This window comes from Trachurus trachurus (genome assembly GCF_905171665.1).
Source record: "Trachurus trachurus genome assembly, chromosome: 16".
Classification (NCBI taxonomy): Eukaryota; Metazoa; Chordata; class Actinopteri; order Carangiformes; family Carangidae; genus Trachurus; species Trachurus trachurus.
In genome coordinates this window covers 22,233,786-22,258,040 of record NC_139902.1, presented here as the reverse complement: position 1 = coordinate 22,258,040, position 24,255 = coordinate 22,233,786, and the positions used below count along the sequence as shown (strand labels likewise).

At 39.7% G+C, this 24,255-nt stretch overlaps 1 protein-coding gene across 2 annotated transcripts; it reads left to right on the top strand.

Moving 5' to 3' along the window:
• The first annotated feature begins 189 nt into the window (after positions 1 to 189).
• On the top strand, positions 190 to 23,085 carry mroh1 (maestro heat-like repeat family member 1). 2 transcript variants are annotated; one of them, XM_083989825.1, is made up of 46 exons: positions 229 to 312; positions 471 to 522; positions 1,391 to 1,502; positions 1,733 to 1,878; positions 3,288 to 3,419; positions 3,511 to 3,673; positions 4,736 to 4,834; positions 4,964 to 5,115; positions 5,846 to 5,986; positions 6,407 to 6,499; positions 7,798 to 7,876; positions 8,267 to 8,380; positions 8,603 to 8,676; positions 8,821 to 8,943; positions 9,043 to 9,150; positions 9,376 to 9,520; positions 9,624 to 9,664; positions 10,374 to 10,515; positions 10,610 to 10,662; positions 10,846 to 10,953; positions 11,113 to 11,232; positions 11,344 to 11,466; positions 11,586 to 11,732; positions 12,066 to 12,092; positions 13,819 to 13,941; positions 14,038 to 14,117; positions 15,213 to 15,354; positions 15,544 to 15,639; positions 15,782 to 15,886; positions 15,976 to 16,111; positions 16,446 to 16,558; positions 16,728 to 16,880; positions 17,031 to 17,087; positions 17,305 to 17,402; positions 17,574 to 17,739; positions 17,999 to 18,168; positions 18,283 to 18,420; positions 18,598 to 18,712; positions 18,862 to 19,008; positions 19,105 to 19,171; positions 19,387 to 19,508; positions 19,690 to 19,839; positions 19,941 to 20,075; positions 20,275 to 20,377; positions 20,478 to 20,543; positions 20,640 to 23,085. In XM_083989825.1, exons 3-46 carry the CDS (start codon positions 1,481 to 1,483, stop codon positions 20,714 to 20,716), a joined length of 4,911 nt encoding a protein of 1,636 aa, XP_083845951.1. In that variant the 5' UTR covers positions 229 to 312; positions 471 to 522; positions 1,391 to 1,480; the 3' UTR covers positions 20,717 to 23,085. The 2 variants fall into 2 exon arrangements, with proteins under 2 accessions (XP_083845950.1, XP_083845951.1); XM_083989824.1 differs by lacking the exon at positions 471 to 522 and having other exon boundaries at positions 190 to 312.
• The last annotated feature ends 1,170 nt before the right edge of the window (positions 23,086 to 24,255 follow it).

Below are 24,255 nucleotides of genomic sequence, written 5' to 3'. Positions count from 1 at the left end.
AAATATATATACAGTAAAAGTATATCCCAAAAATCTCACCATTACCACAGTAGGAAGTATATCCTGACCAGCTCCAAGTGTGTTGACTGTCTGTCAGCTCTATGTGCCGCGGTGCTGTGCCTCCCTCCCGGGGTCCCGCCCCCTGCTGATACGTTCCTGCTGACTACGAGCACATGACCAGGCGTGTTTACACCTGCAGCAGCACCGGACACACACAGCTCTGTGACAGGGAGGGAGCCGCTGCCTGCTGTCCAAAAGAATAGATAAGAAGCAGCGTTGTCGTGTCGTTCAGCGGACACACACTGGGACTTGGTAAGTTTCTCCTGAGCCTTGTTAGCAGAGTGTCTGTGTGTGTTTTGGTGGGTGATGATGATGTGAGGACGCTGCTGCTGACGCCTCTTCTTCCGTAGCAGCAGCTGCTAGCTTAGCTTAGCTTAGCTTAGCATGCTAATGTTACTGTTATCTCCCAGCGAGCCGCAGCAGCAGCAGCAGCAGCATCACCACCATCCGGGCAGGTTGAAGGTAATTATTCAACCATAACATTAAATATACAGTAAGAGACACGACCCTGATCGTTTTTACACTTTTACGTCTTTTTAATGTCACATTGCTGTTGTTGTTGTTGTCTCTTGGTTAACGTTAAACATTGTGGTAGAGTAGAGTTGTTAGCTGCTGCTGCTGCTCAGCTGTGTGAGTTGGTGGCTGTGTCAGGAGCTAAATAAGTAGCTCGACTGGGAAGATTAGGGGTTGACAGCTGAAGATAGATACAGACTAGAGCTCTTTAGTGGCAAACATCAATGTTTTCTCTCAGTTTACAGCTGTAAGGTGACCGACCATCACCTTTCAGTCAGTCAGGTGATGAGAGGACCATCACGAGGGGGTGTTGGGGTGTTTTCCAAATGTATGCTTTGACTTTTCAAATATATCAATGAGTTTGATCCATACTCTTTTTCTTTTCTTTCTTTCTTTTTTTCTTTTTTTACAGTTCAGTAGAGACATTACTTGTGCTGGCTTTATTCTAAGTGCAAAGAAATATCAGCCCTCGTTCAGTGACCGGTTACATTTCCATGTTGTAAACTTTTCTATCTATTGCACATCTGCCCTGTTGCTCACCCTGAGGTTTCTCCACATGTTCCCTGTTACAAGGGTTTTTCTTGGTAGTTTTTTCTCAGTCAATGTGCGGGTCTAAGGGCAGAGGATGTTGTTATGATGCTGTGTAAAGCCCTTTGAGACAAACTGTCTGTAAATTGCCTTGCCTTGCCTTACCTGAAATCTAAAATCTGAAAACATTTGAATATTTTATTATTTAGAATAAAAACAGGCAGTGTCTGGAAACCCGCATTAAAATTAGTATCTTGCATACAATCACATATTGTACATTGCTCCTCAGCTCCAGGCAGCCCCTGCTCATCTGTCCCCCAGGGGGGAAGCTCAACTCTCAGCCGCAGGCTCCAGGAAGCCAGCCCTCCAGCCCTCCACCATGGATGAGACAGATGTGGAACGTAAGCTCTTCTCTTCTCTTCTCTTCTTTTTCTTCTCTTCTCTTCAGATTTGTTTTTGTATCTGCCTCTTTTCTATTTGGTCTTGAAAGCTATGCCATATGTAGCCTATTATTGCCTTTATTTGTTTTACTAGCGAGAAGTTTTACTGCATGGGTGTCACTAACTACAAATTTCTTCCTACTTTGTGAGCTTCCTCTTCTCATGTATTTCATGTTGTGTTTTCCCTCTAGAGGTGACCCTGGCGCTACTAGATGCAGCCAATGATAAGGACTCAGAGGTCCAGGAGCAGGTCAGGAAGTCGATGTTAACCCTGGGAAAACAGCAGCCAGACCGAGTGTTAGCAATGTGCCAGGACTACCTCCTGAAACACCCAAAGGTAAAACACCAGCTATCTATGAAAATATACAGTAGCCTACTGTTGTTATCAGTATTCTTACTGCACAGTAGTAAGTAGAGAGCAGATAACTCTTGGAGCCAGATAAGTATGACAATGTGCATACTTGTACAACTATTGCTAATGTTCTAAAACCAGCTTCACAGTTACAGTACATATAGCAATTATCTGCTGTGGCTGCTCTTTGTGATCATACTTAACACATTTAGAGGGGGAGTTGCAGGGGGAAGTCTTCCATGCTGTTAAAGTCTAATGAAGGGGAGACATTGACTTTTTCTGCATTTTTAGCAGGAATCCAGCAGATGGTACAGTACTCTCATAATGGAAATATCTGTAGCTTCATGAAAGATTTGTTTTGACTCTGGTAATGGTAACCCTAGCTAACAATAGTTTTCTGCTAATCTGTTAAACCCAGTCACACTTAAACTGCCTCTTAGTGCCCCTAGCATGTGGTTTGCCGGCAGTAATGTCGTGTAGGATCAAGGCATTGCTTTTGGAGGTTTCACAGATTTACAACATCTGTTTGTGTTAATGTTTCTGCTCTGGTGGTGAAGTTTCATATCAGTCATATCAATGTTATTGCTAACACTTTTGCTATATCCATAAAAGAGAACAGTTTACATGAAAAATCCTTGCTCCTTGCTTTTCTTTGTACGACATACTCACACAGTTAAATATCGTCTGGAGAGAGATTGTGTATCAGGATCAGAATTAAATTGAATTTAAAACCCAGATTTACCCCATTTTATTTATTAATTTGTTTGTGCCAATTCTAACTCCAGCTATTCATATCTTACATATATCTTACTTACTGGTACAGGTATGATAAGCCTGTGCAGTGCTTGTGGTACTACATACACATAACGGAAACATCACACAACTAATTTGGTGAAGTCATATCAATGTTACTGCTAACACTTTTGCTATATCCATAAAAGAGAAAAGTTTACATGGAAAATCTTTGTTTTTTTGCCTGCTCTTTGATTTTGTATTTGAAGCACATTTTGTCTTCGGAGAGTTCACCATAGAGTTTTGAATTGGCTTGTGTCTGTAAATGGTGCTGCAGCATTTGATCATATTGTCACAGCTCTATGACATGTGATTGTCAGATGATGGCATCATCACTCTGTGGAAATGTCAGTGATTTGTACATAGATTTCCTTTTTTATTGGTATGGTGCGTAATGTCTGCTGTTGTATATATGCCTGTGTAAAAGCCAACAATTATGATAAATGCTTTTGATGTTGTGCTTTTAGGTGGAGATAAAAACATGCCATGCAACTAATTTGTATTTCATTTTGTCCTAATGTTTTTTGTATATACGTATTATGCTACCCCTGTAATCCTAGTCATCTCTTCTCTTCTTTTTTCCCTTTCTCCTCCTCCTGTAGCTGGTAGTGAGTCACAGAGTTGTGATTCTTCAGACTATTGAGCTGATTGCTGCCTGCAGTATCGAGGAGATCAGCCCCCCCAGGATAAAAAGCATCATCTCTCTGGCCTCAGATGAGATGACAAGATCAAAGGTAATATATCTTGTTGATAATTTATTTTTAGTTTTTTTTTTTTTTTTTCCCCGAGCATATGATAGATGATATTCCTTTTCTGTTTTCTTAGGAGGTTGTCCCTGATTGGCAGCAGGCAGCCAGCAATATCTTGGTTGCTGTGGGTAACAAGCACATCAATGACATAATGGAGGAGATATTAAGCAAGTTTCAGCCAGGGGTCCTACCTCATTTCTTTGTGGTCCAAACTCTTGCCAGCCTCTCTGATTCCAATGGTAAGATGATGTTTGCATGCACAAAAACAAAGGAAGCCACACACAAGAGGCCATAAGAAAGACCTCACACATACACACACAACAGGAAATCACAACTTTGGCTCACAAGGCAGGTTTTCGGAGGTCGTTGAGAAATATAATAACCTGTCAAACTGGTCCCAACGCTGCATTTGCTGTTTGTTAAGGAGCGGCCTCTCGTGCTTTATAAATTACAAGGATTACATTGTCTTCACCTCAAAGTCCTACACTATCCCTGCAGCATTTGGGGATATTCACAGTCTCTGAGTTGATCAATACTGTTTCAAATTATCATTTTAGTTGTAGCCTAAATTTCTGGTATCTGTGATTCTGTATTACGGTAAAACATTTAAGCCTGTTCTTAAAATACGGCAACTGAATAAACTCCTTCAGAAGGTGTCTCAGGTGGTGACATCCACACTGAGACTGACTGAGAATCAGCGAGCAATTCAAGTTTTGCACTGTTAACACCACATTCACTGGTGTAACATTGTATTTTAAGTATCACTGATCTTATTGCATCTAAATTCAAACATGAGTCTTTCTTTCATGCTGTGGATGTAGAAGTGTTATGCAACTCTTCCTGCCACAACAGCTCTGACTGAAATTCTGGAGAAGCTATTAAAAACACCTGCATTATGGGCTTGTTTTAAAGAAACGTAACATAGGTCTGCTTAATACTGAATATGCACTTGTTTCTGTGTGTAAAAAATAAAGATATCAGATACTAAGTGGATAAATAATAGATGGCTCATTGGCTTTACTGTTCAATTATGTATAATTTTAGAGGAAGTACCAAACAAATGCTAGTGCTAGTCTCTGTGAATGATTGACCAGTACAGAGATGCATTTGGTTTTTTTTAGATAATCTATTAACATGTTGTTAATAATTCTGTCTGTCAAAATAAATCTCATCAGGGGTTCCTCAAGCCTCTACCATGTTTTTCTTTCAACTCATGACATGTACATTCTCCGTCACTTACAGAGGAAGCGGTGAGTAATGGTGTGTCATTAATGCTGGTCTCTTCTCCATTTTCTCTCTAGTTTATGGCATGGTACCCTTTCTGAACGCTATTCTTGGCACCATGTTGCCTATGCTGAGCATGGCCAAACAGGACAACATGAAGTGGGTCTTCTCTTCCGGTAAAAAGCTGCCAACATGCTTCTTCGAATCATCATCATAATTGTTGAATTATATTACCTCGTCTTGAAACAACATGAAACACTTCCTCTCTGCTTTCCTGTGCCTCCCCTGTTTTGTTTTCCCTCCAGCCCTGTGTCATTTCAGTGACAGTATCTTGGAGTACCTGGCCAACCTGGACAAGGCTCCAGATCCCACAGTCAGGAAAGATACATTCTCCAGTGAGATCTACGCTGCCTTCGACATCCTCTTCAGTAGCTGGTTACAAAGCAGGGAGTCCAAGGTGAGGACACAGAGCTCGGTGTTGGGGGCATTGAGCAAGATGTTTTGGTGCACAACTGAAAAAATGACTGAACATCTGACATTAAGTCATGTGGTCAGGCTTTGTAGAGGAAGCTGAGGTAAGAGATGCAGCTTGATATTTAGATTTTTGCATACAAGATGATGATGGCAGTGCAAAAGCATTTTAATCACAAATTGGTGAAAATACAGCGAGAACATTCTGCCGGTGTCATTTTCAGTTCCCAATTTTGGTGAAACATGTTAACCACAAACAGCACGCTTTTGATTTGCCAGTGCCTGTTAATGTATGTTTTCTGTGGGATTTTAATAGTGGAGCAACTAACCACACAGTTCACTATTTGTCTTTTATAATTAGCCGTGTTAACAATTTAACCACTATGCCTTCGTGCTGCATTACCGAAAGCAGGCAACTTATTAGAGTCGAGGATCGTTCACTGGAGTGACCTTCACAACTTCACAAGGAACAGAATAACATACAAATACTTCTTCAGTGAAAATAATTTCATAGATCTATTTATTTTCATTCATTTATTGCTCTGTAGTCCGCTATATTTGAAGGTCATTTACGATATTTATTTAAAAGTTCTTGTTTTGCCTGTGTTGCATTTTCTTTCTTACAAACTACATAGATCTAGGTGATGTTGAATAGCTTATTGAATAGCTTGTGAATCTGTGTCACCTGATATTCTGTATTCCTGTGTGTGTCCTAGTTGAGGCTAACTGTGGCTGAGGCACTTGGCTCCATGTGCCACCTGATGGCCAGTGATAAACTAGAGGAGCAAATCCCCAAACTCATTCCTGCCATCCTGTCGCTGTACAAGAAGAACAATGAGCACTACATCATCAGCAAGGTGTGTATGGCATCCAGCACTGACACAATCTGTACATTTTGTCTCTGTTACATGAATCATGTGTTTTGACAACAGTTCTAGCATCCCTATCAAACTTCATACTGCCTCATTGCTTTTCTTTGTACGATATCTGTTGTTTGAACTCACACAGTTACAGTAACTGTCCTCTGGAGAGAGATTGTGTATCAGGATCAGAATTAAATTGAATTTAAAACCCAGATCTACCCATGTTATTTATTTATTTGTTTGTGCCAATTCTAACTCCAGCTATTCATATCTTACATATATTTTACTTACTGGTACAGGTATAATAAGCCTGTGCAGTGCTTGTGGTACATACACGTAACGGAAACATCACACAACTAATTTAGCTTTTTTAGAGGGTGATGATTTTTTTTTCTTTCTCCTGCCTTCATTCAGAGTCTGTGCCAAGTGCTTGATGCTTCTCTCAACATGGGCAGCAGGGTGCTGGAGACACAACTCGACAGTCTACTGTTTGTTCTGCATCAGCAGGTACATATTACTAAAATAAATGCAAAGTAAAACAAGATGACTGATGCATAATGCATTAGCCAGATGCTAATGGAGGACCTAAGCAGAAAACATGCTTGTAGCAATACCATTTCTCCTTTATTACTGGATGTACTGTATTGCATCCAATGACCTGAGTTTCATCTGTCTATTAAGATACCATTGAATTTATAATTTATTTATTTTTCATTGTTAATAAATTTGTACAGAAGAGGACAGTTTTGTAACATATTAAAAATATATCTTTGATTTATGTCATATGAAAAATGTTCATCTCATTCTAGATATGATAACCAAAAAAATGCCATAAGAGATATTTGGAGGAGAGTCGGTTTTGCTCTTTCTCTTGTTTTTCAAGTTTTCATGAACTTATAATAAAAAAAAAAAATGCTGTAGACATGCCGAGTTACTGATCTTGAACAAGCCACAAGCATAAAAGTCCTCTTAACACCACTACACAACATTAGCTCTTCCTATTGTATGGTCTGACTACACTTGATTGCTGGTTCCCACCATTTTGTGTAGTCATTTGGTCTTGTCTTCACTTCGTCCTGCCTTCTCTTACTGTAGATGTGTTAAATGACTGTCTGAGTGTTGCTGTAGTCACATGTTGACATAATCTTGTTTGTCAGCTGACACTTGGCATGATGTCTTGACTGTTGCAACATTTCACCACAATGACTCTGCCATTGATGTGCATGTATCATCTATCTAGATCACGTGGTGGGGACAGAGAGTATTTCACCAGAGAGTTACAGCATCAGTGCTTCTTTTCTTTTTTTTGACAGCAGTTACAGTTATCATTCCTATTACAAAATCACACAGCATCTCATGAATTCATTTGTTAACATTAACCTGTACACGTGTATAATTAAAACAGACTGAATTTCATTAGGTCCAAACAAAGTAAGTCCTTAAAACACAAAATGATGGCATTGAAAAATATGGCCCATAATAAAATTTCAGTTCTCATTTCAACTTCAGAAATGTTCCCCAAAGTGTGAGTGTGGTTATAATTTAAGCCTCTCATGTGTGACCTTGTTCTGTAAAAAGAGCAGGTCGCTTGAACCACAAACAGTCGTCTCTGCAAATTATGATTAACATTTATGATTGATGGAAATGATGTTTTACAGTGAGTTTATTCAGTTGAATTCAATTTAAATAAATTATTCAACTGTCCCATCATGTAACTGAACTGACAGTGCTTGTATCACAGCAGTGCACAAATTGACCTATAATTGATGAAGAGACAAGTGTAACTTTTCCTTTGTCTCCCCCAGGTGTCGGCCCCTGTTGATTACAACAACCCTCCTACTGTCAAGAACCACAACGAGGTCCTGCGCTGTTTCAGTCTGCTCGGTACTAAAGCTCCTCAGTTACTTGTGTTAATGTCCGTCTGATTATTGACTGTTGCTGACACTGTCTTTGTAACGTGAGAAGGTAACCAAGTTTAGTGTGTGGTAAGAACTGAAAGTTGTTCAGCAGCTTCAGGCTTTTCTATCTGTTCTAGTTCTACGCAGTCACAAGGACGGTAATGAGATCGTTCATTAGCGTGCCAGACTCAGTGTCCACCACAACATAATCATATTAACTGTGACAGTCGGTCTACTTTTCTCTCTCCCCGTCCTTCTTTTCTGGTTTATCTTGTTTATCCTTTGTTTTCTCGTTTATCTCCGTGATTTGCTATGATTTTTGTGTTTTTGTTACAACGTCTTTCTGCTGCTGCCTCCTCCACCTCTCTTCCTCTAGCGAACTCCTTCCCCGACCGCCTGGTTATGTTTGTACTTCAGAAGTTGGAGAACAGTAATGAACGGAGCAGGATGGGCTCACTCGCTGTCCTTCGCCATCTCATCAACTCCACCAGTGAGGAGAATAAAACATACACACACCACAAATTAATTTATGCCTTGCTCACACATGGATAGATTGGCATTGGTAGAAAAGTTAAAATTAATTAATTTTTCAGTGATCCAGACTTTTACTTTAGGTTTGAGCACACTCAAATTATAGTTCCCCATTACTGAACTTTTATCCTCTATCATCTGGTTATTTCTACTCATGTGTTAACGTGTGTGCGTGTTACAGCTTCAACAATGGAAAATAAGAAGCTCCTGATCCTGGCCAGCATCAGACAACCAATGGCTGATCACAGCAACAAGGTGACACACACACACACAGAGAACATCATTCTGGATGTATCTATCTGCTGAATTAAGACTAGTCTGTTTATCCTAACGTAATCTTAATTTATGTTAGACAATCATGACTTAAGCTCATTCTGGTTCTGTCGCTGTGTTTCCCAGGTGAAGAAGCGTGTGGTCCAGGTGATCAGTGCGATGGCTCATCACGGTTATCTGGAGTTGGAGGGAGGGGAGTTACTGGTTCGATTCATTGTTCAACATTGTGCCTTACCTGACACATACCAGGTGTGTGTTTAACTCTAACTTTTGTACAACTATGTACATCCATACAGTACAAAGATATGTGAAGTCATATATACCTTTATCCTGTGTGTGTGTCTCCAGCGTGGTGACAGGCCCACAGATCCAGAGGAGGTGTCAAACGAGGCTCTGAGGTCGATGTGTGACAACACCCTTCATCTCCTGACCACCACTGTTGGACGGCTAGCTGATGTACGTACACTCCACTCTCTCTGTCTACCACTTTACTAATTAATCTAATTTGTCACTGACTGATTTTTCTTTGTTTTTCTAGTCATTTAAATGTTGTTTTCTTTCCTTTTCTTTCTTCTTTCTTTGCATGCATTTTTCTGAAGCTTGGGCTTTACAACAAAGCCCACAGATTCATGTCACTTCATATTATTAAGATACTTAACGTGTGTATTTTGTTGTCTGCAGGTGCTATGGCCCAAATTGCTGTACTATCTGACCCCTCCACAGTTCAGCAATGCCACCACTCCTCTATGTAAGAGTCTGATAGTGCTGGGCACCAAAAAGAAAAATAACCAGGATCCCAGCTTTCACATTGACTTGAAACAGGAAGGTAGGAGACATATTTACCAACATGATGCATCTGTTACAAATTCACTGAAAACATAAAATTGATTTTGTTTATTCTAAACTAAATGTGTCTTGTCTCCCTCCAGTCAATCTGCCCTCTCCTCAAACACTAATGATCAGACTGCTGGTGAGTAAAGACATCTGCATAACGCACACGGCAGAAATGTGTGATAACTTCTGGCCAAAGGCAAAGACAGATCTCACAGTGTTTAAACTACTAATACCTCGATTTGTAGGCTACCGATTACTATTGGCTGATTTTCATTTATAATATGTGATTGGGATTAATCCTCAGCCCATCGATCACCTTTAAAACTGATCACCTGTGGTTAATTGTATAAGAGAAGCACTGTGTGTCATTTGAAATGCATGCTGAATGGATCTGTATCATCATTAGTGGCAAAAACTGTGATGCAAAAAATGGGTTAGGATAATCAATCATCCATAATAATCCCCTCCAGTCGGAGGCAGATTTTTGTAAATTGTAATTAATTTGTTTCAATCTGTGGTTTAGAATAATCACTTACCATACCCAATGGTCCTTAAGCATTGCCGTGGCTCATTTAATTGTAATATGTCATTTACTATGTCTGATTATTTCTTTTGAATACTAGTCATTCCAGCCCCTTTACACAACATAGAGGGGAAATAGGACTAGTAGGATAACGCCCCTCAAATGTTACAGCTGTTACTGCTGGTTTGTTGAAGTAGAAGTACAGTTATCGTCGCATGAAGTGAAGTGAGACCTGTACAGTAAATAGAAAGCAGGAAGTTGTCTACAGTACATTGTGGTTAATAGATGTCTGTTTATCTCCACATTGTGTTGTTGATCCTAGGTGAATTCAGCGTTCCCATTCAACAGCAGAGGTCACGGAGCTCCGTCACTCTCTCTTCTGCAAATCCTTAGTGTCAGCATTCATCCCAAAACAGAGAATCTCTGGGAGAACGAGATACCACCTCTGCTGTCCGTGCTAGAAGGTTTGTACTGTACTGTAGATAGCGACATGACGACGTCTGCATCTGATTTCGCCTCTATTGTAGATAAGTCTGACTGTTTATTCTTTGTTTCCAGAGTCAACGGCACAGAGCCTCGATAAGAAGCACTGGGATGACAAGCTGCTGAAGGTGTGTTTTTCTATTTGGGACTATTATCTCATGGACATCATGAGACAACAATGTTTTGCATCTGTATAAACTAATTTTACTTTATATTCAAATGTGTTTTGCATTAGCTGCCTGTACATACACAGATGCTGTCTGCTTTTATTTTGGATTTACTTAAATCTGAATTTATCTAATGATCTCCAGCTCTTGTCTAAAACCCTGGCTACTATTGATGATGACAAATGGGTGTGTCAGTTGGCGGCCGAGGCCACACGATATCTCGCTACATATAACAATGACTTGGAGGAGAAGGTGAATACTTTCAAAACTTGTATCATAACCACAAATCCAAGGCAAACTCATTTATAAGTGCATGTTTTGCTGTAGTATGATCCTGAAAAGAAATTAAAATATTATGATCTAAAAAAATACCAAAGAATTTATAAATCATGTTTTCACTGTCCATTGCAGAGTTTCCTGTATCGTTGTATAGGTGTGACTCTCCAGCAGTGTTTCAATAAAGAGCTGGTTAAAAAACAACTGCAGGAAATCCTCCTCACCGCACGACACAATGACGCTGTAGAAAGAGAGGTACTTTTGTGCTGTTGAAATAATCTGAGAACATAAATTGCACTGCAAATTGTTAAGGTGTTTTTTTTAATACTGAGGCTGAAGTCTGTGTCTGTTCTTTCTGTCTATTAGGGAGTGTCAATGGGCATCGGTCTCTGTGCTAACAGCCACCTCGAGGGAACTCTGGCTAAACTGGACGAGTTTGGAAAGTCGGACGCGTTCAAGAAGTCGCCCAGCATTTTCAACCTGCTCAAAGTACAAAGAACTTTTCAATAGTCTCCCAACTGATCATTTAATTATTGATACCACTTCGTTCACTTGGTTTCTGTAGATCTGTCTCTGTTATTGTTAATCATTCTCTTCCTTTTTCACAGGAGCGTAACGATGTTGAGGTGGAGAAGGTGAAAAGCACGTTAATCCTGTGTTATGGCCAAGTGGCTCTGAATGCACCTCCAGAAAAGATACTGAACCGCATCGATCAAGACATCCTTCGCAGCATCAGTAAACACTTCAATACCAAGGTAGTGTAACGCCCCTGTGATGCCCCTCAAGTGTTACAGTTGTGACTTCTGGTTTGTTGAAATAAGTAGAAGTCTGATTTAAAGTAGGACTAAAGACAGTTTTGACTTGTGTGACTGATAGTATCCATTATCACATTTACTATGTATCAACCAGTTTCTGGATTTGTTGCAGGAGGTCAATCTTTAGCTGTATTGACACATTTCACACAAAAAACTAATAAATGGTGTAAGAACGACATTAAACATTTTTGGCGGTGTCAGCAGCATTAGATGAAAGATCTTAAATGGGTTTATTTGTATGTAATATGACTTTATTGCCTCTATTTCATACAGGTTCTTGGGATAAAAGTAGAGACAAAGGTATTGTCAGAAGACTACATGGGTTATTTATCTCCATTTTGATTTTTCTTTTATCTCTGCGATTTAACGCAAACCCTTTCATCTTGCTCTTCCTTGCTCCTATTTGAATCTATTCTGGTGTGCACACACGGTGAAAATCTTTACTGGAAATCTTTGAGGATATAAAACTTGATACAATAATGCACATGCTTTTTATTGAAGTTGTATTACTTGGCTGCTTCAGTTATATTTCACCATGGTAGAGCACAAACTTTGACATCCTGAATGATCCATTAGGAGCTACACAGTGTAAGTTTTGCTATACCTGTGTAGCGAATGTTAGCATTAAAGTTATTTACTCTGCTAACCAAGAAGCTCTGGCCCAGCCTACCTCATAATACTAGTTTGCAATAGTAGGACACTGAAGTATCAAGTTTGTCCTCAGTGCAGCATGAGAGGGTGAAGATACAGTGCCAAGAGGATGTAACCATCATCACCTGCTTCAAGAAAGAAACCACATTTGACGGCAGAAAGAAACTTCATATAGCACCTTTTAAATGAGTCATGGTGGAGCAAATGCTCACCATATGTTTAGAAAGCACTTAGTTGACAGCACTTTATTTCTCCATGGAAATGTTAAAAATGCTCTGCCTCAGTGAAATATAGTTTTTAAAGTGATGCGCCACAAAAAATATTTTCAGTATCATAAGCTTAAGCCATGCAGCACTGAGGGGTTTGCAAGTTGCAACTGCTATTTCAATGCATGTGATTGGCTTGAGTCTTACAATGGATTCCAGTCATGACCAGTATCCATTGATTAAAAGTTGAAAGGTCTTAAATCAAATTGAGTTGATTTGGTGTGGTTTGTCACTCGTCTAACCCACTAATGTAAAACCTGTAACTTTAGACTATATTAACAACCTGGCATTCAAATTACTCTGGGTTTTGAAAGCAGCTCAGATTCAACAAAAGCCTTCTTCCTTTCCTTTGTCCCTTAACAATTAAAAATGCGAAATTATTTATAGATAGATGTCGTTTGAATTACCTGTTTCACTTATTACTTGATAATCTCGATATGATTTACTCACCAGACTGTCACTCCCTGACTGTGGTGGATTGTTCTGCTCACCCTCAGTGTGGAAAAAGCTTTTGCAATTTCTAACAGCTCCTCGTGCCTCTAGGTCTCGAGCTCCTCTGTCACTTCTTTGACCAGTGCCTGCTGCTGGTTTGCTGTTGACGCCGTCTCCTCTAATCATCAACTCTGATTTCCTAATGTCTCTCCATCCATAGGCATGGAGGATCAATCTTCAGTATCACAAATGGATTGATTCAATTTATTGATGAACTGAGTGGATTGATTGATTGATTGATTGATTGATTGATTGATTGATTGATTGATTGATTGATTGATTGATTGATTGATTGATTGATTGATTGATTGATTGATTGATTGATTGGTTTTTATATTGCTAAATGATTCTGGACTGTTTGCTTTTGCTTAGCTAGTTGCTTAGCTAGAGTTGCATCTGGTAAAAGGGAGCTTCTGTGCACGTTGTTCGCATTCCTGGTAATTTGGAAAACGCAATTATCCAGTTTGATTCATGTTTGACCTGCTTTTCCTCCTGACCTTATTCTTTTTATCTGTGTGTCCTGTCGTTTTTTCCACTTCTATGTCTTTGTATGTCTTTTGTCTGCATGGATTTTGTCCACATGTGTTTGTATGTGTCTGTGTGTGGCTCTGATCCAGGACCTGACTATGAAACTGAGTTTGATCCAGAGCGTTGGCCACATAGCCAAAGCCATCAGCGAATGTGTGAAGAAACAAGGCTACATCTTCACCCGCAAACAGGAGCTCATTACTGTCATGCTGGTCAGTAAAAGAAGAAATGTTAAACTACTTAACTTTCAGTTATTTCCAGACAGTGACAGCAACTGTTTCCTGATCTCTCCCCCTCACCCTGGTCAGGATTTTATCAAGGCAGAGTCAGCTGATTCATTGAGGACTCCAGTACGCCACCTTGTGATGGCCACCTGTGCCAACCTGATGTATCCTTCACTACAATAAACCTGGAAGGCTAAGAAATGCTGAATAGCTAACTTTTTCTCTCAACCTGTACAAAAATGTTTCTGTGAAATCTGTCCAATCCACTTTATTTATATAGCCTAAAAGGTCTAGCTCCTCTTTGTTTATCTGACCTCATTAAGCATCACGCTCCAGCTAGAGCTTTGAGGTCAAGCAACCAGTTACTGCTGGTTTGCCCCAGATCAAAACTCAAGAGCAAGGGCGACAGAGCATTTTCAGTTGTAGCCCCAAATTTGTGGAATGCTTTACCCCTCCACATCAGAGCAGCTGAAACTCTGGAGCATTTTAAATCACTCTTAAAGACTCACCTCTTTTCTCTGGCCTTCATTTATTTTATTTCTTTATTTCTTATTTTCATCTTTTAGTATAGCTTTTATTTGTTTTACCTTATCTTAGTAACTGTTCTTATTGCCCTATTTAATCTATGTTGATGATTTATGTTTATTTATATTGCTAGCACTTGTATGTTGTGCAGCACTTTGGGCAACTAAGGTTGTTTTTAAATGTTCTATATAAATAAATTTTGAGTTTAGTTGAGCACATTTTCAAAACATAAATGTTTACCAAGGTGCAGCTGCACAGTGATTTACATAAAAGACATAGAGCCCAAAATGGTAAGAAAACGTAATGAGGATTAAAAATAAAGATAAAATAAGAGCCATCAAAAAGAAAACAGATTAAAAATACAATAGCATGATAATAAAAAGACAAACAAGAACAGAGATCACACAACTCTCATGCTGAGTTAAAAGCCAAGGAATAAAAGTAAGTTTTAAGATGTGATTTAAAAGTATGTACTGTAGGGTGGGAGACATCTTTATTTCTAATGGCAGCTCATTCCACATTTTAGAAATTTGTTATTGACATTTGCTTCCTCTTGATATCATGGGTGTTTTGTTATACATAAAGTTTGCATCACAGCAATATGAAAACACACATCGGACAACACACACTCCTACCTTGAAATGACCTAAAATTTTAAAACACTGAAAAATCTGTTTTATCTCTAAATTTGTGCACCTGAGATTCTGTTGTATCTTTAACGCTGAGCGCTTCAGGCCCTTGGAACCTGCACTGAGTGAGAATGAGAGCTTTGACCTACTAAAGGTGTGTGTGAACAGTGTGTTTTCTCTGCCACCTGACACACACACTCCAGAAAAAATCAAGGAAGAGGAGATACTGGACCCTAAACAGAGAAAGGTGAAAGCAAACAGAGAGATGTATTGTGTGCACAAACATACGTTAGAAATGCAACACAAAAATGCTGTACATTATGCAATTGTAGATGTTTAGACTTACTGTATTCAACCTCTAATCCCAAATCAAACATGTTAGCCACAAGTAATTAAAGTGTTATCAGACTAACATGTTTTTGGTGTATCTGCACAGGCGTTGTACAAAGACACTCTGGCTTCACTGCAGGAGCTGCTGAAGAGCGTACTGGCCAAGGATCCCTCACCTGACGGCCTGCAGAGTGTCTTCAAGGTGAGGTCCTCTCCTGTTCACCTTAATGCTACTAATAGTTGTATTATTTAACTATCCCGTTCCCCCATTGTCTTGCATCCTTTTTTTTAGTATCTGCGATGTGGTCTGAGATCTAGTGTGTGTGTGTTATTGTTCTGTGCAGCATATTGAATCGTGGTTGAGCTCTGCACAGGACCATGAGAGAGACAGGGCAGTGACAGCTACTGCGCACATATTGGCTTTCTACCTGGATAACCTGACCGTTAAGGTACAAACACACACATACTGAACTTCTTCTTCAGTGCTGACGTTCTTGTGGTCTCACTTGATGTTAATAGGTTTTGTGTCTTTGTTCAGAACATGGTGTCCTTCCACAACCTCGGAGCGCTGTTGGGTCGACTGTCTCCTCGCTGCTCTGACCCTCACCCTGCTGTACGCGCTGCTGCTATGGACTGTATATACAGACTGCTCTATATACAGCTACGATATGAAGGTACCTCATTGTAAACTGCACATTTTATTAGTGATGTTGAGCCTTGTTTGAACATGCATTATGTTCTTTTCATTATGCTTTATCTTTATCTTTAACACCCTCAAACTCACTGTCCTCACATCACTAACAAATTACAGTTGACTCTTGCACCTGTTGAGTCGGCCTACTTGTCAAGTCCCACTGTTTTATTGCAATGTATTTATGAACTGTTTGTTATTCTGTAATTTATATAACCTTGTTTTTACTTTTAGCACCCCCCCCCCCCCCCCCTCAAAGAGCCTTAAATGAATAAATAAATATCTACTGGAAATATTAACTTACTCTCTTCACGTAGGTTTTGCACTAGACTACAAGGATGAAGCTGTGGACGGCCTGTTGCTGCTTAAAGACAGACTAGAAAATCCTGATCATTCAGTTCTCTACAAGACCTGCTCTGACCTCACCAAGGTACATGTGTCCACCTCTACCTGAACTTTGATTTCACTTGTGTTGAATCCTCTTCTCTTTGTTCAGCTCTGTCCAAGATTATACAAATGATTGTGTCGGATGTTTGGAAAAAACACCAGCCATAATAGTAAACCTAACTCCCTCCGTCTCTGCCTCCTGTGTGTGTCAGGTGATGAGCAAACGTCTGCCTCAGCAGCAGCTGACGACGTTGGTGTTCATGTTGTTTGAAGGGCTGGTCGACAGTCAGACAAACTGCTGCAGAGCCTCGTCAGTCATCCTCAATACCCTGCTGAAGAACCGAGGAGGTGGACTGCAAGAGCTGGTAGCACTCACACACACACACACACACATACACATGCATACACTCATCATCATACCTCTCAGTAAGCATAATGATGCACACACCTGTTCTGGATTAGCTCACACAGAGCTTGTTTGTGTCTTTGTGTGTGTTGTGTGGTGTGTTTGTCAGGTACCAGAGATGCTGGAGGTGCTTCATGTGCGACTGCAGAATATCACAGAGGAGCAGGTATTACTTCATTTAGTATCAATATTTATTATCCATGGAGTTTTCATTGTAGAATCTGATTGCATAGCATCTTCTGAAATTGTTTTACAATAACAGTTTGCTTTTGTGTGCATTATATCTTATGTTTATGTACATTGTGTATCTGTTTTAATATGTTTTCTCATATATAGTGCATGTTTCACTGAAACGATTAATCCACTGTTGTCCTTGTGTTTAGGTGAGAGTGGCAGTAGGACAGACAGTACTAATCCTGGCTTCCCAGCATCTACAAACTGTTATTAATACACTAGTTAACCAACCACTTCCATATGACAGGTATATATTCACACAAAAAACAAACACCTAAATAGATAAAACACATAAATAATTCAGCTTCACTGGTTACATAAAGTAAATTCAGTCACCTAATCCTCATTTTGTTGTGTTTTGAATCTAATTTGAATCTAATAATTATTTTATTTTTACTTTGTCTGTCCGTCTGTCCAGCTGGACCAGTGAGATGTGGATGGCTTTGGGGGCAGATCCCATTGTAGCCAATCAGATCATGGAGATGGTGATGGAGAAGCTTCTGGTCATGGCTCCCTATGTAGACAGGAAGGAGTCCATGATGAGAGGAGGGATAACAAAGGTGGCCACGAATCAACCACTGGCTGTAAGTCACAAATACTCACAAACTGATACTCAGACATGACTGCTTTTATAAGGAAACACACCTAACAGTAAAGTAACAGGTGAGGTTTGGCATATTTATACTATGTTCATGTTCCTGTGATAAGATGCTGCCATGAAACGTAGTTTTACCATCAATCATCAGCTGTTTCTCAAAAGCAGAAATACTCCATAATAGAAATGACAGAAGAGGATGACTTGTGTTAACATGTGTCATATGTCTGTGTGTGTTTTGATTGTAGATGACATGTGGCCTCAAAGAGCTGTTATTAAACGGTCAGAGTCAGGAGCCGGCCGTCAGTCTGTTCCCACAGCTCTTCTCCTGTCTCACTGTCAGACTCGGTGCAAGTGTGGGAGTGTTAGCACCGAAAGACAATAACACCAAACAAACTGCATCTGTCCATGTGGCAGGGTGGGTTATTTATTATTTTTATATTGAATAAAATACAGATTTGGTTCCTGCATACATTTATTTTCTAAAGGCGCATGGGGTCTAATTGTTTGGTTTGCTCTTGTTTTGTTCCAGGGTAGCAGCTGATGCACTGAGGATCTTGTTAGCACGAGCTCAGTTAGATGAGGTGATGAAAAGACTGGATGAGGATAACGCCTGGGACGCAATGAAGGAACTGAATTCACACGTTACTGGAGTTACATTACTAGCACGGTACAGCCAAACTGCTCTTAAGTATTGATTGTTAGAAAAATAAATAAATAAACGTGTTCAGGGGTTCAACGAAGTTTAAATCACTGTGGTAATTGTTAATTTAGGATCTTAAAAAGAGCTCCAATCCATATGTTTCAATGTATAAAGTCTATTACCTCATTGTCTTCTTGTCTACAGGGCGATGGCTAAACATGCTGGTCCCAGGTTACCTGCCATTGTTGAGTGTCTGTGTCCGTCCTTAAACAACATCTATGAGTGCCAGAGAACCACCGTCACTGCTTTCTTCTCTGAGGTGATAAACCATATTTGTTTAATAATGGCCTCATAGATCTGAATAAATATTTTACCACTTCCAGGTACTTTGAACAGCCAGTGTTTACTTCCAGCAGATGGAGAGTATGAATATCAAGTTGTGTTTTTATCTTTCTCTGTCATTTCCAGCTGTTGAACCATCATGTGGTTACAGAGTTGATGTTGACAGATGTGTTAATGAACAACATGATGGAGCGGATATCGGATCCCTGTTGCACCGTCCGCATGTTATCTGTCCGAGGGCTCGGTAACATTGCAGTGGGTTCACCTGAAAAGGTACGCGAACACATATGCACAGACCTTCACTATGTGCTACTGTACATACACTAGTGTAGCTGCTGGGTCACTCACAGCCTTCAACTCCCCCACCAGGTGAATAAATATGCCAAAGAGCTGCTGGCAGCCATGAGCTCAGGCATGGAGGAGAAAGATGATCCAGGTAAGTTTTGAGTGCATAGTTGTTTTCCATATTCGGAAGAGCAAAGTTACAGTAAAACCTTAATTGATTGCTCGAATTTACAGTCTGCTAGTTTGAGGTTTCACTTTAATTCAACACATTCATCATGTTTATTACACCACATGTTCAGCTGCTCATCCTGCATCGGTTGCATTGGTACATAGAAATCCTCCTCTTTCTTACTTTCCCTCCTGCAGGTAAATTAATCACTCTTGAGGCCATGTCGGGTCTGTCTAAAGTTCTCCTGCATCTAGACAAGAAAAACGTCCACTTGCTGGTGGTTTACATCTTCATGAAGATTAAACCATTCCTGGAAAGTGTAAGTTTGCTTTTCCTAAGGTATCATATGAGATTATACATGAGCTCTTTCAGTAATCATACATAATACAGTGCTTAACTGATCTGAAGTCAGTCCTGTAGGTGTTTTCATCCCAAGTCAGTCCTGTAGGTGTTTTCATCCCAGTGTTGTATCTCTAATGTTATCTTTTGTGCTCATGAAGGAGAATGACGAGATTCGTTGTGCTTCCATCCATCTGATGGGGAATCTCTCCAAGTTTGGCTCTGGAGAGCCAGTGTTCAAAGACCAGATCCACAATGTTCTGGTCAGCCTGCTGTTACACCTGGTTGACCCAAACCCACAGGTGGTCAAGGTAAGAAATCTGCACACACACATACAGTATTTCAACAATAAACATTTACACAAACGTACAGCTTCTTAAAGATATGGATTATGTTTTTTCCATGTGTCTAGGCGTGTAAATTTGCGATGCGCGTCTGTGCTCCTGTGGTGGGATCAGACCAGATCACAACCATGTTTCAGAACCACCTCCACGATGACAAGAGCTTGCACTACGGAGAATTCATCAATGACCTCACCAAATACCTGGTGAGACACAAGTATCCCGGCAGGGTTGAGCATTGAATAGTTGTGCAATGTGGCTGGAAATGAGATATATTTGGATTCCTGTGGTTCTCCAACATTTTTTGCACAAATGGGCACGAGCAACAAGATTGTTTTCAGTTACTAAGGGGGAGATTCTAAGTTGTACGTGTTTGATGTTCAGTTCGTGTTTTGTTGTTTGTAGATCCAGGACTTTCCAGGCATGCTGAACTTCTACCACATATCAGTCATCCAGTTCTTCAAGAGCAACTGGCCTGAGGTCAGAGCAGGAGCGGCCATGTTTATAGGTACAGTAAGACTGCATTGTGACCGTACAATAAACATCAGATTCTACAAATTACAAGTCACAACACACAACAGATCATAAAATATGTGTGTGGTTTACAGGGTTTCTGCTCGGCAATCTTCCAGAGGAGCATTTCTCCCACCTCAACATGGGCACCATCACTAAAGGTGAAAAAAAATACACAGCTTTCATTTTTTCTTCAAAAGAAAATCATGATCACTAGTTTTAACTATGTCTCATGTCCTTGATTTGTCCTTGTGCAGGTTTAGTGATGCTGCTCCAAGATCCAGATCCAGTGGTGAGAGTGAAGGCGGCCGAGGCCATGGGACACTTCCACTGACACACAGACACACACTCATGCACACAAAACCTTACATATAAATATCAGTGTTTGCATTAGGTACGCCACTACATAGAGTACAAAATAAAACGATAAAGTATATTTTTATTATTTGGCCCCATGTGTGCATAAACGGGCAAATCCCACCATTCAAATCTGCAGTACTCACAAAATTATATAACAATAGCGTAACTGTAACAGTCATTGAAACCAAAGCAGGGACCAAAACGCAAATAAGTATGGAGCCAGAAGCCAAACTGTCACATGCACCAGTGTTAAGAAAACATACAAATGTACGCTGATTATACACATTCATGCACACACATGCAAACATATTTATCCGTTAGCAGCTTTGATCGGCTTCTTTTGAAACTTGATTATGGTACTTGAAAGGAAGTGTTCATTCTTATCTATATTTCAGTGACCAAAGACTGTGTTGCTCTTTACAGATGATAGGCATTGTCTGTAGCATTTAGTGTTCAGTCAATGTGACAATACCATAGATATACTGTGTTTCATTAATAATATATATCATACTTCAATAAGTTTGTAATGCAAACATTAAAAACACATTTGAGTTACTCCTTTTTTTCAGAATAAGGATAGTTTCTTCAGATACTATGTGCACATTAATATACATTTAAAGTACATGACAGAAATATTTTACATGATTCTGCCTGGTAGCTTAAGTGTGTGTGTGCTGTCATACCAGAACTTTGTGATAGTGTTAGTAGATGTTTTAGTTTTAGGCAATCTCTACCTGAGAAATAATTCTATTGTCCCAAAGACCCTCTCTTCTGATCCTTCCCCATGTCCTCCACCAAGATCCAATTACACATTTTAGATCAGTTCAGATGTGTGATGTTAAAAAAAAAAGTTCAATGAAGTTTATAATTAAAAAAAAAAGAAAATAGCTTAACTGATTCATGCACAAGAACTTCGGCAAAGCATGAATATGGTTTATAGTTGTGGGTGAATGTGGTAATTGAAATAAATGAGGATGGTCACATTCTCATGGCTGTGTTGTGTTAGTCCAGATCATCCAGCTGGCTTTGTCAAATCAGTGAGGTCAGCCAGCAATAACCAGTTAGTGACTGTCTTTTAACAGCTGTTGCAGTTGTAGGAGCTCACGCTAACATGATCACTGGCTGGTTCAGAGCAGATTAAACAAAGTCGTGCATCATGACTTAAACATGTATCTCCAACATTTCTATGTGATAACGAAGCTGTTTGTAAATCACTGCCACCACCACCACCACCACCACAACTGAATGGACACTACATGATCTGTCTGTGTAGTGCACAGGCTGCTCAGTTTGTTCACACTTCATGATTCAGTCTCACTTTACAGGCTGCAGAGAGATGAACATTAATTATCAACAACATTGCCAAACCTTCTCTGGTTGATTAACGGCCATTATTGTCCAGCCAGTCTGTGACAGGGCTGAGCTGTCATTTTAATAATGCAGATCTTCTTTTTATCCGTCCATTACATTGTTATCAAGTCATGAACCAGCCAGTTGCAGCCAGCCAGATCAGATCTTACTAGTGCAGAACGGACTTGTGTTGCCATGCTGAGACAGTTTGTGCCAAATGTCTGTTTATATCATGTCATAATAGCACTATGTAAATGTTGGTATTGATTTTCTCATTTTGAATGCACTTAGTGTTGTTTCATTGTCTGTCATGTTTCAATTGAATGGTTGAGTTTGTAACATTTTAGGGCACTGTTGTGGCCTCCTAATGTTGTATTATGTTAGTATGTCTGTCTGTGTCACTTTTATTTCCCCAAATTAATTAATTAATTAATTCACTCAATAGCCAACAGGCAGGGATGCACCAGACCCATAATGTGTCCTAATTAAGTGGAGTAATTTTGTGACAAAATGTCCAGTGGGGAGTTGAGTGAAAGCAATACAGTACATTAATCCATTTTTTATATTTGTACCACTTTAAAGTACGATTATTATGTGTATGTCTACCGTCAATGTTTCTGTTGCACTTTGAAGCTCTGTCATGTAGTCCCTGATTTCAGAACTGACTGGCAAACAAACATAAACTTGATTTTTTTTGCCCTTGGGTGATTGATAAGAATAAGATTGTTGATGTTCTCCAAGCAGGGACTCTAGCACTTTCTTTCTAACACTATGGCTTAGTTTAGGGCGAATGGGTGAATAGGAATGAACTTTATAGAACTGATATTGTTTTTCATCCTCCTGTTTTTTAACATGTTGTGAATGTTCGTCCTCAGGACGGTACGGCTATCTCAAATGATTCATGTTTGAATGTGTCAAAGCGTGAATGTGTGCATGTCACTTTTACATAATGCTACTGGACCAGAACAGAGAGCAGATGAAGGCAATCCATGTATTTAAAATAAAATAATAAACAGATCCATTCAAACCAAGCTGCTAATTTTTGATTATTTTGTCTTGGTAATTTATGTATGTATGTATATGTAGCAGCTATAAATACTTATTCCATCTTAAATGGTGTCATCTTCACTCCCCATGTACATCACATGTATCTCTGCTTCTCTTTTCACACCACATACTTATTTCATCCCCAGATTAGCATTTAATATTAATGTTTATTTGTTTTGCATACGTTTTCAGATTTCAATATCTCGTGAAGGTGTACTTTTCACTCTGTCCACATGGGAGCAGTAAAAACCCAGGCATATTGATCATGCGAGAAGATAAACACGGGTCAAAAACATTTGATGACCCTGTATTATTTATTATTCCAAAATTGGTCCATTTGCTCATGCATCATGTGTTGTCCAGCTTTTTGTTATGTGTCAACTTATTTTTGTGATAAACTGTGTATCTCATTGTTGATGTGAAATCATGTTGGAGCTAATAGTCTCTCTGTCTCTGGCCTGACTCATCCATCACAAAAATTGGTCATAGAATTATTTTTTTTATAGTGCTGTCAATGCAAAACAATGTTGTGACTTAAAGGGATATTCCGGCATAAGTTTAACCCATGGTCTTAACTGTAAGACCAAGTATAACACCACCTCGAGAGATGTTGTTGTCGTTGTAGCGACTTCAGCAGAGACAGCCAGATAGCAAAATACTGCTGTCAGGGAAATGAATGGACCTATCACAGTCAGCAAAGCTTGCGTGCATTTTTGGAGCTAAACGTCACAGGACTCCTAACTTTTCTACTGCATTCAATAATCAACTTGTTCTTCTGCAGGAAACGGCTGCAGGAGAGTGGGTGAGTTCTATTTTCTTATCTTTTCAATAGGAACCAGGCAAAGCTAGCAGGTGTTTGATGCCTCGTATTGCTCTTAACCATATTGCAATTTTGATTCTATTGATCAATTGTGCAGCTCTGACACCAACACAATCATCAAATTGTGCTCAGCCACTAAGAGGGAGGACTTGTACTGCTCCTCCCATGTGTCCAGCAAGTAATGTGAGAAAATCCTACTGAGAAAATGTTTGTGTGTTTGTAATGAGGCGGGGAGCGCACACCAATTGAATGTTGATATAAATAGGGATAAATAGATATTTGATTACTCCCCGAGG